At 38.6% G+C, this 15,119-nt stretch overlaps 1 protein-coding gene across 2 annotated transcripts in view; it reads left to right on the top strand.

Annotated features, from left to right (window-relative positions):
- The window catches only part of LOC127862313 (protein lin-37 homolog), a 62,112-nt gene that overhangs the window by 38,970 nt on the left and 8,023 nt on the right, over positions 1-15,119 (top strand). For both annotated transcript variants that reach the window (XM_052401396.1, XM_052401387.1), the window contains exons 4-5: positions 446-603; positions 11,650-11,772. In XM_052401396.1, coding sequence (XP_052257356.1) covers positions 446-603; positions 11,650-11,772 — 281 coding nt within the window. The remainder of the gene's footprint in view (positions 1-445; positions 604-11,649; positions 11,773-15,119) is intronic.

Genomic DNA, 15,119 nt, shown 5'->3' with positions numbered 1-15,119 from the left:
GGCCTGTCAGGTGAAAGATTTGGTCATCTTTTCAAAAAATAGAAAAAGGTTTCTTCCCTATCCCTTGCTTGGAATTTTATTTGGGGCCAATTTGGTTAAGATTAAGGTCTTAGTTTATAAATATATAGAAAAAGGTTTATCTTCAAAAGCTTGAGTTTTAGGTGGCATATATAACATGGGATTGCATTTGGGCCAGTTGGATCAAGTTCAAGTTCTATTTTACTGAATATGGGAAATCTGTTTTAAATTAATATCTAATTTTGAAAACCTGTGTCATGGCAATGCTATGTTTCTTGGTCCTCCTTTTACTTAAGAAAAAGTTCTATATCTTACCAGGTCTTAAAAAAGATTTTGGTGAAGCTTGTGATTGTGGTAGGTTGTTTTCCATACCCGAGAAGTTCCCTTTTTCAATCCCATGATCCGTATGCCTACTTTATTATCTTAGAGTCCTCCTACGTGATGAAGCTGTTTGATCGCAGCGTGGACCTGGCACAGTTTAGTGAGTCCACGCCACTGTACCCAATAGCACGAGCCTGGATGAACAACAGCAACATGTCAACTGAGGAGGGCAGCAGTCAGGAGGAGACTGCTGAGGTGGAGGAGGTAAGGACAGCTGGAGAAGAATAGAGGAGACCGCTAGAAGGAGGAGGTAAGGACAACTATAGAGGAATAGAGGAGACCACTGAAAAGGAGGATGTTAGGACAATGGAGACGGAGGAGGGCAGCAGTCAGGACGTTTTCGCTGAGGAGGAGGAGGTAAGGACAACTGGAGAGGAATAGAAGAGATTACTGAGATGGAGGAGGAAAGGACAACTAGAAAGGAATATAGGAGACCACTGAGGAGGAGGAGTTTAGGACAGCTGGAGAGAAATACAGGAGATGACTGAGAAGGAGGAGGTAGGGACAACTGGAGAGGAATAGAGGAGAACAATGAGAAGGATGAGGTAAGGACAACTGGAGACTAGAGACTAGCGGGGACTGCTAAAAAGGAGGAGGTAAGGGCAACTGGAGAGGAATAGAGGAGACCGTTTAGGAAGAGAAGGTAAGGACAACTGGAGAGGAATAGAGGAGACCTTTGAGAAGGAGGAGGTAAGGACAACTGGAGACCACTAAGGAAGAGGAGGTCTGGAGAGGAAAAGAGGAAACCGCTGAGAAGGAGGAGGTAAGGACAGCTAGAGAGGAAAAGAGGAGACCGCTGAGGAGGAGGTAAGGACAACTGGAGAGGAATACAGAAGACCACTGAGAAGGAGGAGGTAAGGAATACTGGAGAGGAATAGAGGTGATCGCCAAGAAGGTAAGACAACTGGATAAGAATAGAGGAGACTGCTGAGAAGGAGGAGGTAAGGACAAATGGAGAGGAATAGGGAAGACAGACAAGAAGGAGGAGGTAAGGACATCTGGATAGGAATAGAAGAGACCGCTTAGGAGGAGAAGGTAAGGACAACTTGAGACCGCTGAGGATAAGGAGGTAAGGACAACTTGAGACGGAGGAGGGCAGCGGTCAGGTCGTTGTTGCTGAGGAGGAGGAGGTAAAGACAACTGGAGAGGAATAGAGGAGATTGCTGAGAAGGAAAGGGTAAGGACAACTGATGAAGAATAGAGGAGACCACTGAGGAAGAGAACGTTAGGACAACTGCGGACCACTGTGGAGGAGGAGGTAAAAACAACTTAAGAAGAAAAAGGGCAGCAATCAGGAGGTGGTCACTGAGGAGGAGGTTAGGGCAACTGGAAAGAGGGGCAGCAGTCAGAAGGAGACTGCTGAGGAGGAAGAGGTAATGACAACTGGAGGGACCGGCAGCAGTCAGGAGGAGACTGCTGAGGAGGAAAAGGTAAGGACAACTGATGAAGGCATCAGTCAGGAAGTGACCACTGAGGATAAGGAGGTAAGGACAATTGGAAAGAAATAGAGAAGACCGTTGAGGAGGAAGAGGTAAGTACAACTGGAGAGGAGGGCAGCAGTCAGGAGGAGACCACTGAGGAGGATGGGGTAAGGACAACTGTAGAGGAGGGCAGCAGTCAGGAGGAGACTCCTTAGGAGGAGGAGGTATGGACATTGGAGAGGAAAAGGGGAGACTACTGAAGAGTAGAAGGTAAGGACAAATGGAGACAAAGGAGGGCAGCAGTCAGGATGAGACTGCTAAGGTAAGGAGAAGGAGGTAAGGACAATTGTGAGGAGGGCAGCAGTCAGCAGGAGGTGAGGACATCTCAAGAGGAGAGCAGCAGTCAGGAGGAGACTGCTGAGGAGGAAGAGGTAAGGACAACTGGAGAGACGGGCAGCAGTCAGGAGGTGACCACTGAGGAGGAAGAGGTAAGGACAACTTGAGAGACGGGCAGCAGTCAGGAAGAGACTGCTGAGGGGGAAGAGGTAAGGACAATTGGAGAGACGGGCAGCAGTCAGGAGGAGACTGCTGAGGATGAAGAGGTAATGACAACTGGAGAGATGGGCAGCAGTCAGGAGGAGACTGCTGAGAAGGAAGAGGTAAGGACAATTGGAGAGACGGGCAGCAGTCAGGAGGAGACTGCTTAAGAGGAAGAGGTAAGGACAATTGGAGAGACGGGCAGCAGTCAGGAGGAGATTGCTGAAGAGGAAGAGGTAAGGACAATTGGAGAGACGGGCAGCAGTCAGGAGGAGACTGCTGAGGAGGAAGGGGTAAGGACAACTAGAGATTATTATTAGTTTTCTAGTGTTTTCCAATAGCTGCTGGAATTGGCTTGATAGGTTGGCAATTTTGTTTTGAAAAGAAAAACTATAAATTTAATAGATGTCTTGAACAAAGATAATTAACTTTTTGTATTATAGCCAATAATGAGTAGTTGGTTAGATAATACAATAATAACAACCCAAAGTGTGTTAAATGAAATATAAAGACCTATTCAATGCGCCAAAAGTTTGGGATACAAAGGTGAAAAGGAGAGAGTGGGGGTTATTTTGAATGGTCTTAAAGTTATGGAACGCAAGATGTTATTTTGGATAAATGTGCGAAATACTAATTTCCAAAAGAGAAAACAACTGACATTGGTTATAGAAAGGAGCATACTGTGAAGAAAAAATAGTTAGTTTGGACAAAAACGTCCATAAATCATCTTTTATTCTTCATTAAAATATTTCAACTTCTAAGGGTATTCAAAAGAAAATAATTGTCCAAAAAAAAGCACAAGACACAATGAATTGAATTTTGTAACCAGCTCAAAATGAGGGCGCTCTGTTTATCCAGAATTGTAAAGTGAAATAGTGTTCATAGTTTTCCTATGAAATTCACAATAGCAAAACCTCTGCAGTCCATAATTTTCCCTCTTTTTTTCTGAATACTTAATTCTGGGAGGCCTTCTTCTGTTAATAGTACTTAAACTAAAGCTAATAAAAAAAAAACATAAGAAAGACTATAACTTCCTGATTGTGCCATTTCTATAATTAAGCCGTGCTCTGTGAAAAGGGGGTTAAATGCATTTGCGTAAAGTGTTGTCCCAGATTAGCCTGTGAAGTTTGCATAGGCTAATCAGGGATGACACTTTCTGCCTTAAATTAATTTTTGCTTATAAATGACATTTCTGTAAACGAAAAATATCATAAAAGGGAAAAGTGTCGTCGCTGATAATCATGTACACACTGCACAGGCTAATATGGGACGACACTTTAAGCACATTCAATTAACCCCCTTTTCACAGAGCACAGCAAAATTTTTATGAAGCTGTCCTTCAAATGTACACTTATGAGCAAAGATAAAACATTCTCTACTTGGAAGTAGAGATGAAAAGAAACAAAAACAAAACCTGAAACAAAATTTAAATCATGCACATGCTACCACTGACCATGCAAACAAAATTTAACAAATTTAAACATGCAAACTTGGGTGTTTGCCACTGTGTCTAAACAAATACTGATGAAAGGCATGACTTGTTTTTATCCAAAAGAATAAATAATAGAATCATCATTTTAACCAGATTTTCAATGCAACACCTATTAATCATCCTCAATATCAGATTAAATCTGATTACACCTACTTTTTAGCTCACCTGATTGCTCAGGTGAGCTTTTGTGATCGGTCTTTGTCTGTCGTCTGTCCGTCCGTCCACATTTGTTCGTAAACACTCTAGAGGCCACATTTCTTGTCCCATCTTCATGAAATTTGGTCAGAAGCTTTGTCCCAATGAAAACTGTGTTGAGTTGGAAACTGGGTCGTGCTGGGTCAAAAACTAGGTCACAAGGTCAAAAAAAAAGAAAAACCTTGTAAACACTGTAGAAGTCACATTTCATGCCCAATCTTCATGTAACTTTGTCAAAATGTTTGTCTTAATGATATCTTGGTTGAGTTCAAAAGTGTTTCCGGTCAGTTGAAAAACATAGCTGCCAGTGGGCGGGGCAGTTTTACTTATTTGGCTATTGAGAAACCTTGTAAACACTCTAGAGGCAACATTTCTTGTCCGATCTATATGAAACTTGGTCAGAAGCTTTGTCCCAATGAAATCTCTGTTGAGTTCGAAACTGGGTCATGCCTGGTCAAAAACAAGGTCACTAGGTAAAAAAAAAGAAAAACCTTGTAAACACTGTAGAAGTCACATTTTATGCACAATCTTCATGTTTCTTTGTCAAAATGGTTGACTTAATGATATGTTGGTTGAGTTCATAAGTGGTTCCGGTCTGTTGAAAAACATGGGGCAGTTTTCCTTATTTGGCTACTGAGAAACCTTGTAAACACTCTAGAGGCCACATTTCTTGTCCGATCTTTGTGAAACTTGGTCAGAAGCTGTGTCCCAATGATATCTCGGTCGAGTTCGAAACTGGGTCATGCCAGGTCAAAAACTAGGTCACTAGGTCAAAAAAAAGAAAAACCTTTTAAACACTGTAGAAGTCACATTTCATGCCAAATCTTCATGTTACTTTGTCAAAATGTTTGTCTTAATGATATGTTGGTTGAGTTCAAAAGTGGTTCTGGTCCATTGAAAAATATGGCTGCCAGTGGGTGGGGCAGTTTTCCTTATTTGGCTATTGAGAAACCTTGTAAAAACTCTAGAGGCCACATTTCTTGTCCGATCTTCATGAAACTTGGTCAGAAGATTTGTCCCAATGATGCCTTGATCGATTTCAAACTGGGTCATGCTGGGTCAAAAACTAGGGCTCTAGGTAAAAAAAAAAAAAAAACCTTGTAAACACTGTAGACGTCACATTTCATGCCCAATCTTCATGTTACTTTGTCAAAATGGTTCAGGTCCGTTGAAAAACATGGTCGCCAGTGGGCGGGGCAGTTTTCCTTATTATAGAAACCTTTTAAAAATTTAGAGGGCACATTTCTTGTCCAAACTTCATGAAACTTGGTCAGAAGATTTGTCCAATTATACTTTGTAAACACACTAGAGGCCAAAGTTTTGGTCCAATAATAATGAAACTTGACCAGGATGTTTTTCTTGATGATTTCTATGTAAAGTTTGACATTGGGTCATGTGCGGTCAAAATCTTGGTCAGGAGGTCCAAATCATACAAAAACCTTGAAAACACATGTAGAATTAGCATCACTTGCAAATGTTTGCATGCAAAAAAACATGCAAATAGACAGTACTCAATCAGAATTAATCATATGCTCACACTTCAAAAGTAAACAGAAGAGAACCATTCTAATATGCTCTAGAGTACTGAATTTTCAACTAAGCAATGAACAAAGCCTTGTAAAAAAAGGTGAGCGAACTAGGGCCATCTTGGCCCTCTTGTTTTCAAATGCTCAGTGAATTGTTCACCCATTATATTCTCTGTAGGTGTCAATAATACTATTGAGGGCTAGAAATTCAGTTCCAGTGTGCCTTGAATGTAGTGTACATACTAATGCCAGTGATCTTGAATGTAGTGTACACACTAATGCCAGTGATCTTGAATGTAGTGTACATACTAATGCCAGTGATCTTGAATGTAGTGTACATACTAATGCCAGTGATCTTGAATGTAGTGTACATACTTATGCCAGTGATCTTGAATGAAGTGTACATACTAATGCCAGTGATCTTGAATGAAGTGTACATACTAATGCCAGTGATCTTGAATGAAGTGTACATACTAATGCCAGTGATCTTGAATGAAGTGTACATACTAATGCCAGTGATCTTGAATGTAGTGACCATACTAATGCCAGTGATCTTTAATGTAGTGTACACACTAATGCCAGTGATCTTTAATGTAGTGTTCATACTAATGCCAGTGATCTTTAATGTAGTGACCATACTAATGCCAGTGATCTTGAATGAAGTGTACATACTAATGCCAGTGATCTTGAATGAAGTGTACATACTAATGCCAGTGATCTTGAATGAAGTGTACATACTAATGCCAGTGATCTTGAATGAAGTGTACATACTAATGCCAGTGATCTTGAATGAAGTGTACATACTAATGCTAGTGATCTTTAATGTAGTGACCATACTAATGCCAGTGATCTTTAATGTAGTGTACCGGTACATACTAATGCCAGTGATCTTGAATGAAGTGTACATACTAATGCCAGTGATCTTTAATGTAGTGTACATACTAATGCCAGTGATCTTTAATGTAGTGACCATACTAATGCCAGTGATCTTGAATGAAGTGTACATACTAATGCCAGTGATTTTGAATGTAGTGTACATACTAATGCCAGTGATCTTGAATGTAGTGTACATACTAATGCCAGTGATCTTGAATGTAGTGTTCATACTAGTCATGCCAGTGATTTTGAATGTTGTGTACATACTAATGCCAGTAACTGACAACTGCATCAGAGGTAGGCCTAGAATGGATTTTGAAAGACTCTTATGACCAATCCTCCAAACATGTGATGTGGCCGTGTTGGGTATTGCACCCTGATCCTACAGGTTGAATTTCAGTGCTTTACCCAACTGAGCATGATCAATCTCACCAAATAATCTTCAATCAAATAATGTGTTTACATTTTGACAAGTGTCAGCCAATTATAAATAGAAATGAAATTTATATACTTGTAGCAAACAAGATTTAAGAAGTTCTTGTGAGCTGCAGGGGTGCATTCGTTTCAGGACATAAATAGCATAGTTACCCTTCAATCCCTGAATGTTTTTAAATAATAAATGTACAATTGATTAAGGTAAGATGTTCATCTATCTCTGGTTAAACCAGGCTTAATGCATGAGCATTAAGTATCACCCAGATTAAGCCTGTGCATTAGACTGGAGTTCATAAAAGCAGAAACTTGTGTCACTGATTAGCCTGTGCAGACTGCACAGGCATTAAGCCTCATTTTGTTTTTTCCATAGACAAGATGCTGATATTTGTATTAACATTCTATTGAAAGTGGCTAAGATTGTTCATCACAAAAATTTAATATTCTAAAATCATGCTACAAATATTGCATTATAGTCCAATCTTTTATTTCTACTTCCTTCATTTTTTTAAAGCGTAGCCCTGCTAAAGCAAATGTACCATTGACTATTGCAAACAAAAAGAGGAAATTAAATTTGTGCATACTTATTGACAATACTTTGTAAGAACCTCATGTTCTGTTTGCACCACAGGTTCTGGTTTGCATTATTAGCTGTCAAGCCTTTTTTCTATTGATGCGTCTAGCAATATTTAATTAGGATTATGTTGAAAAGGCATAAGCTGAATGAAAAACATATTACTTGTAAAATCCAATTTGCACTGGTGCCGGTCTGGGAAACCTGTTTTTGAAAAACAAGTAATAATAGGGATGGGAACAAAATTTCATTGCCATGGTGTTTTAAATCCTTGCAAAACTGACAGATAAAAACACTAGTTTTATCTATCAGTTTGCAATCTTGTCAGATGATTGTATAAATGCTGTGGTCACCCATTTCACAATATAATGAAGTGATCCTACTCACCCCGGCGTCAGCGTGAGCCTGAGCGTGAGCCTGAGCGTGAGCATGCAAATGTTAAAGTTTTCGTACCACCCTAAATATTTCCTATGTCCCTTGACATATTGCTTTCATATTTTGCAAACTTCTTTACCAACATGACCCCAACCTATAAACAAGAGCAGACAACTGTATCAAGCATTTTGTAAGAATAATGGCCCTTTTTTCACTTAGAATATGCATATTATTGATAAATCTATGTTAAAGTTTGCATACCACCTCAGATATTTTCAATGTCCCTTGACATATTGCTTTCATATTTTGCAAACTTCTTTACCAACATGATCCCAATCTAAAAACAAGAGCAGACAACTGTATCAAGCATTTTGTAAGAATTATGGCCCTTTTTATGCTCCCCAAAATTTATTTTGGGGGGAGCATATAGTCGCCGCTTTGTCTGTCTGTCCGTGTGTCCGTCCGTGCACAATTTTTGTGCGGGCTATTTCTCAGCAACTTATGACCAGAATTCAATGAAACTTTATGGGAAGCTTCACTACCAAGAGGAGATGTGCATATTATCAGCGGGTTCTGGTCAGATGATTTTTTCACAGAGTTATGGCCCTTTGAAATTTTCTATTAAAAAATTATTGTCCCCCAACTACTGTGTCCTCAAGACGTTTCCTTTTATCTGAATATATAGTGCAATATTGTGACAAAGAAAACCTTTGGGGAGCATCACCCGTCTCCGACGGTTTCTTGTTTTATGTGTTGCCATAGCAACCAGAATTCTTGATGTAGGAACAAAATGAATTGACGTGCATAATCTCCATATTGTCATCTGCCCATTTTTCAAGTTTCATGAAAAAATATTAAGAACTTTTTATGTTATCGCAGGATCCAGAAAAGTGTGACAGACTGACAGACAGACTTACAGACAGACAGAATGCAAACCATAAGTCCCCTCCGGTTTCACGGTAGGGGACAATAAATGTGACATGATTAATAGAATAATAGGTTGATGACGTGGATAGAGAATGGTTGTCTTGCTCGTCGGAGGATCTTAAATTTCTCCGACTTGCAAGATAACCATTCTCCATCCACGTCACCAACCTATTATTCTCTATATCTGCCTATTTGTAGTGAACATTTGTGCATAAATTGATCATTATATTAACCTACTATCATGCGATTTATCTATCAATTAATAAAAACATTTATCTTTCCTATAATTTGACAATTTTGAATACAATTATCACTTTGTATGAAAACTGTATATGCAGACATCAATAGCATGGTTTCTTCTTAATAGCGCAACTTTATAAAATTGGTAGTTTTTTTTAGCCATTACACTGACTTCAACTCATTTCATTTGGGTTCATAAATCGAGTCTCAATCGTCAGCATCAAACACAATTTTATTTCCTAATTTATTGTCTTCACTTAGTTGGGTATTACCGGGGTATGTCTCAATTTTAGGGAAATGATTGGATTGGAAATGGTTCTGTTTTCCGATACCTAAATCATAGAGAGGAAAAACGCTATCTAATATGACTATTGATCATGACATGCAGTATTTGATCAAATCCCAATAAAACCTACAGACACTCTTTACATGCTTTGATATAATTTTATATGACAACATCTTATATTGAAAAAGATTGAGCATGTTAAAATTATTATGCCCCGCTTCGAAGAAGAGGGGGTGTTTTGTTTTGCACATGTCGGTCGGTCTGTCAGTCGGTCCGTCCGTCGGTCCGTCCACCAAATGGTTTCCGGATTATAACTCAAGAACGATTGCGCCTAGGATCATGAAACTTCATAAGTACATTGATCTTAACTCGCAGATGACCCCTATTGATTTTCAGGTCACTAGGTCAAAGGTCAAGGTCACGGTGACTAGAACCATTAAAATTGTTTCCGGATGATAACTCAAGAATGCTTTCGCCTAGGATCATGAAACTTCATAGGTACATTGATCATGACTGACAGATGACCCCTATTGATTTTCAGGTCACTAGGTCAAAGGTCAAGGTCGAGATGACTTGACACAGAAAAATGGTTTCCGGATGATAGCTAAAGAAAGCTTACGCCTAGGATCATGAAACTTCATAGGTACAATGATCATGACTCGCAGATGACCCCTATTGATTTTCAGATCACTAGGTCAAAGGTCAAGGTCACAGTGACAAAAAACGTATTCACACAATGGCTGCCACTACAACTGACAGCCCATATGGGGGGCATGCATGTTTAACAAACAGCCCTTGTTTTTTTTCTGGTTTGCAGTGTCTTTGGGCAGGATTATCAAATGTTCTTCTAAGATGTTTCTTTCAGTAAAATATTATATTTATATTATTACTAGGTATTCAAACCATGAATTCTATGAAAATAAAAAACTTGAAGGTAAACTTAATTATGTCATTTTTATCAACTTGAGCACAATCCAGTATTACCTGCTTAGTTTACTGACAATAAGTTGTGAATGATTACAAGATATGTTGATAACCAACATGTCATTTACACACAATTAGCACCTGGTTACTACCCATCGTATCTAGGGACATGCCTGTATTTAGCTTATGTGAGAATAAGGTGCTCAGGGTGAGCTGTTTGTCAGTCCTGCCTAGTGTGTAGTCAATATTTATATTGTAAACACTCTACTGGCAAGATGTATTGACCAATCTTTATATAAGTTGGTCTTGCGATTTGTCCCAAGGAAACCTCGGCCTTGCTCAAAGCTGGGTGGCATGCAGTTAAAAACTATGTCACATTAAAGGTCAAATTAAAGGTAAAGCTGTATCTATTGCATATCGGCATGTGACTTAGTCAGAACAGTTTTCTTAATGAAATCTCTACCGAGATTGCAACTGGATAATGAAGGGGTTTAAAACTAGGTTTATTGAACATTCAAGAGTCCCAACTATCATAAAACTTGATCGGAACATTTGTCCCAATGAAATGCCATATGAGAACCTCCATCTAGATATTGAAGCTGCTGGTCGTTGGGAGCAGGACTGGTTGATGAAATTCCACCCTGAAAAATGCAACATCCTTAGCATATCTTAAAAAAGAAACCTTATAATCTTCTCATACAGATTACATGATATTCACATCCTTGAAAAAGTAAATCATGCCAAATATCTAGGTCTCGCACTCCAAAGTAACCTCAAATTGGATAAATAAATTACCTCAATCACTAATAATGCAAACCAGGCACTAGGATTTCTTTGCTGCAGTCTAAAAGTAAGCTCTTCAAAAGTTAATGATCAAATCAAAAGTTATGCCTAAGCTAGAATATTCCTCCAGTGTCTGGGACCCACATCCAAAAGCTCAAATAAATCCACTGGAAAAAGTACAAAGACATGTAGCCAGATTGGTAACCAACAGGTACCACAACAAAAGCACAGTAACTAATATGATAGACACCCTAAATAGGCCCATCCTTGAAAAATGCAGAACAAAATTTCGTCTAATCATATAAAATTATCCACTTCATAATTGCCATCACTCCTCCAGATATTCTCCTTGTTCCTGTTGATAGCCGATCCAGACTCAGCAGAAACCATTGTTTTAGACACAAACAAACTTCAAAAGACTCTTATAAAGGCTCACTCTACCCAAGATCAGTAATACAATGGAGTTCACTACCTGCCCTCATATATGAGGCAAACACAGTACATGTATATGTTTTGGAAACCCTTAGTCCTGTGGTCGTCATTGTCCCCCTTATCCACCTGTAAACACTTCCAATGTAAATAATTTTAAACTAACATCAGACTGAGCAACTTTTGTACAGTTTTCACACCTTAACCATGATATGTCCATACCTGTGTTTCAGAAGGACCCCACCTGTCTGTACAAGATGCCCCAGCCCCTGAGGGTGAAGGAAGAGACTGACCCCTACTATGACCCCAGAATCCCAGCCCCAGTCATTGATGAAGAGCACCTGGACATTCACAAGGTCAGCCATGTGGTCTTGGCAATCAACGCTTAAAGGGACTGTCAACAGCGATTGACAAAAAAAGAAAAGTTATAAAATATCATATTTGTTTACAATTATTAAATTATATTGATTAAAATATAACAACTGGTATATTACATTACTTGAAAAAAGTTGTTAAGTTTTCATATTTTCTGTATATTCGGTAATAAATTCTACTGGGTATGTCTACCAGGTAACAACCAGTGAACTATAAATGACGCAAGTAGATTGATCATCATCGTCACGTGGTAAACCCAGGAATGCAAATTGTTCATGCGTAGTGAATTGTATATATTTTATATATAAAATGATCAATCTAATTGCGTTATTTATAGTGTGTATATTGTTATGTCACCTATTTTCGCGATGTACTTTCGATTTCACATCACTAAATTTTATTACCGAATATACTGAAAATATGAACTTGTTTAAGTAATGTAATATGCAGTCATGATATTTTAATCAATATAAACTAATACTTGTAAAAAGTACGGTATTTAAAATTTTCTTTTTTTGTCAGTCGTGGTTGACAGTCCCTTTAAGGCTTTAAGAGCTATTCTAGAATATATTTCTTTGGAGGACCGGTTTGAAGTATCATAAGAATCTTGCCTGAGTGCAAGTCAAATTTTCAACCACATAGTAACCAGGCAGACACAGTATGACCCATGTCATGTGTAAATGGGTCTTATGACATATGTGTCCAGCTTAGCTCCAGACTAACCTCCACATCCAGGATCCACATTCTCCGCTATGAAGTTACGCAAGGTTTTTGGGCATCATCCAAATGCGCCAGCTGGTCTTGCCCAACCCTGCCCACATATGACAAAAGACCCATTGTAGCATGACGTCACTCATGAGCTTTTGTGATTGCCTTTTGTCCGTCTAGCGTTGTGCGGCGTCATTGTCCAATTGTCTCTTAAAAACATGGCTGCCATGGGGCGGGGCATTTTTCCTTATATGGCTATAGTAAAATCTTGTTAACACTCCAGAGGTCACATTTATTGTCCCATCCTTATGAAACTTGAACAGAAGATTAATCGAAATAATATCTTGGACAAGTTCAAAAATGATGCCGGTTGGTGGAAAAACATGGCCACCAGGGGCGGGGCATTTTTCCTTATATGGCTATAATAAAACCTTGTTAACACTCAAGGGGCCACATTTATTTTCCGATCTTCATGAAACTTGGTCAGAAGATTTGTCCCAATGATATCTTGAATGAGTTTGAAAATGGTTTCGGTTGCTTTAAAAACATGGCCACCAGGGGGGCGTGGCATTTTTCCTTATATGGCTTTATATGGCTTTAGTTAAACCTTGTTAACACTCTAGATGCCACATTTGTTGTCCAATCTTCATGAAATTTGGTGAGAAGATTAGTCTCAATGATATTATGGACGGGTTTGAAAATGGTTACGTTTGGTTGAAAAACAAGATTGTCAAGGGGCGGGGGCTATAGTAAAATCTTGTTAACACTCTAGAGGCCACATTTATTGTCCAATCTTCATGAAACTTGGTTAGAAGATTCATCTCAATAATATCTCGGACAAGTTAAAAAATGATGCCGGTTGGTTGAAAAATATGGTCGCCTGGGGGCGGGGCATTTTTCCTTATATGGCTATAGTAAAACCTTTTTAACAATCTAGAGGCCACATTTATTTTCTGATCTTCATGAAACATCGCCAGAGGATTTGTCCCCATGATATCTTGGATGAGTTTGAAAAAATGGTTTCGGTTGCTGTAAAAACATGGCCACTAGGGGGCGGGTCATTTTTCCTAATATGGCTATATATTTCTTTAGTAAAACCTTATTAAAACTCTAGATGCCACATTTATTGTCCGATAATCATCAAACTTGGTCACAAGATTTGTACCAATGATATCTTGGATGAGTTGGAAAATGGTTCCGGTTGGTGGAAAGACATGGCCGCCTAGGGGGCGTAGCATTTTTCCTTAAATAGCTATTGTAAAACCTTGTTAACACTCTAGAAGCCATATTTATTGTCCGATCATCATAAAACTCTGTCAGAAGATTTGTGGCAATGATATCTTGGACAAGTTCGAAAATGGTTACAGCTGTCCAAAAAAACATGGTCACCAGGGGGCAGGGCATTTGTCCTTATATGGCTTCATGAATCTTCATGAAACTTTGTCAGAATATTTGTTTAAATGATATCTTGGATGTGTATGAAAATGGTTCTGGTCTGTTCAAAAACATGGCTGCCAGGGTGTTCACTAATCATGAAAGTTGGTCAGAACATTTTGTTCTAATGACATCTTGGGCTGCACAGAACAGGTCAGTTCTTTTGAATCTCAGGTGAGAGACTTTGGGCCTTTCAGGCCCTCTCGTTTCATTTTACGTTTTAATTGTGTTGGGGTTCTTCATAATATGTTGGTTACTAAGTGCATATGGTTTTATGATTCAGTTCATTTACTTCCATTGGTTAGATTAACAACTTTATGCAGGCAGAACAGAGGTTATGATCTGCACTGACAGACAGAAATGCAGATTGATAAATTGTATGATCCTCTACTGATAAGTCCCCTGGTTCACTAAAGAGGACAAGAATGTGCACCTTTCTTCAGAAGTCAAAATATCATGTTACTGTTACAACAACTGTACTAAAACTAAATAATGCAATTACTCAACAGGCATTTACAACTGAATAATGAAAACTTCAAGAAACAGCAATTGTATGCTCAATATTTTTTTCTTCAGAGATGTTGTGAATGTTTAAACAAAGAACTAAATATTTATACCGTTGTGACATTGGATTTCAGTATCAAATGTAAAGGGACCTAGGATCATTTATTGATAGGGTATACACCACAGGTGGTTAGCATGTGGCTATGATATTAATTAGTGAAATTATCATTTTGAATGATAAATAATCATATTATAACGAAAGATCAACTTTTCTGAAAAAAAAAGTTTCACTATCAAATATACATATAACAAGGTATCCAACTCAAAATCACCCGAAAACGGGGTGCATCGCTTTGAACAGCCATAACTTCATCAATTGTGCAGCGATGTTCACGATCTGGGTCTTATTCAAGGCAGAAATGAATTCCCTTTCTGGAAATGTACATGTCTTGCAATATTTTAACAAATGGGTCAACTTTTAAGAAATAACACGATACACAACTCGCTGGACCTACTTAACATCGATCAGACAGGATAAATTAATAAAATCTTCACGGAGTAAAGGGCATTTTCCCTGCAAAGTTCATGGACCTTGATACCATAATTCAATCAAATGTATGAAAAAACATTCTTACATTGCTTGCCATTGCATTATGCATCAAAACTAACTGTCCAGCACCGT

This window comes from Dreissena polymorpha, chromosome 1, assembly GCF_020536995.1.
Source record: "Dreissena polymorpha isolate Duluth1 chromosome 1, UMN_Dpol_1.0, whole genome shotgun sequence".
NCBI classification, from domain to species: Eukaryota; Metazoa; Mollusca; class Bivalvia; order Myida; family Dreissenidae; genus Dreissena; species Dreissena polymorpha.
Note: the sequence above shows the minus strand (reverse complement) of the source record. Positions and strands in the feature narration are given on the sequence as shown.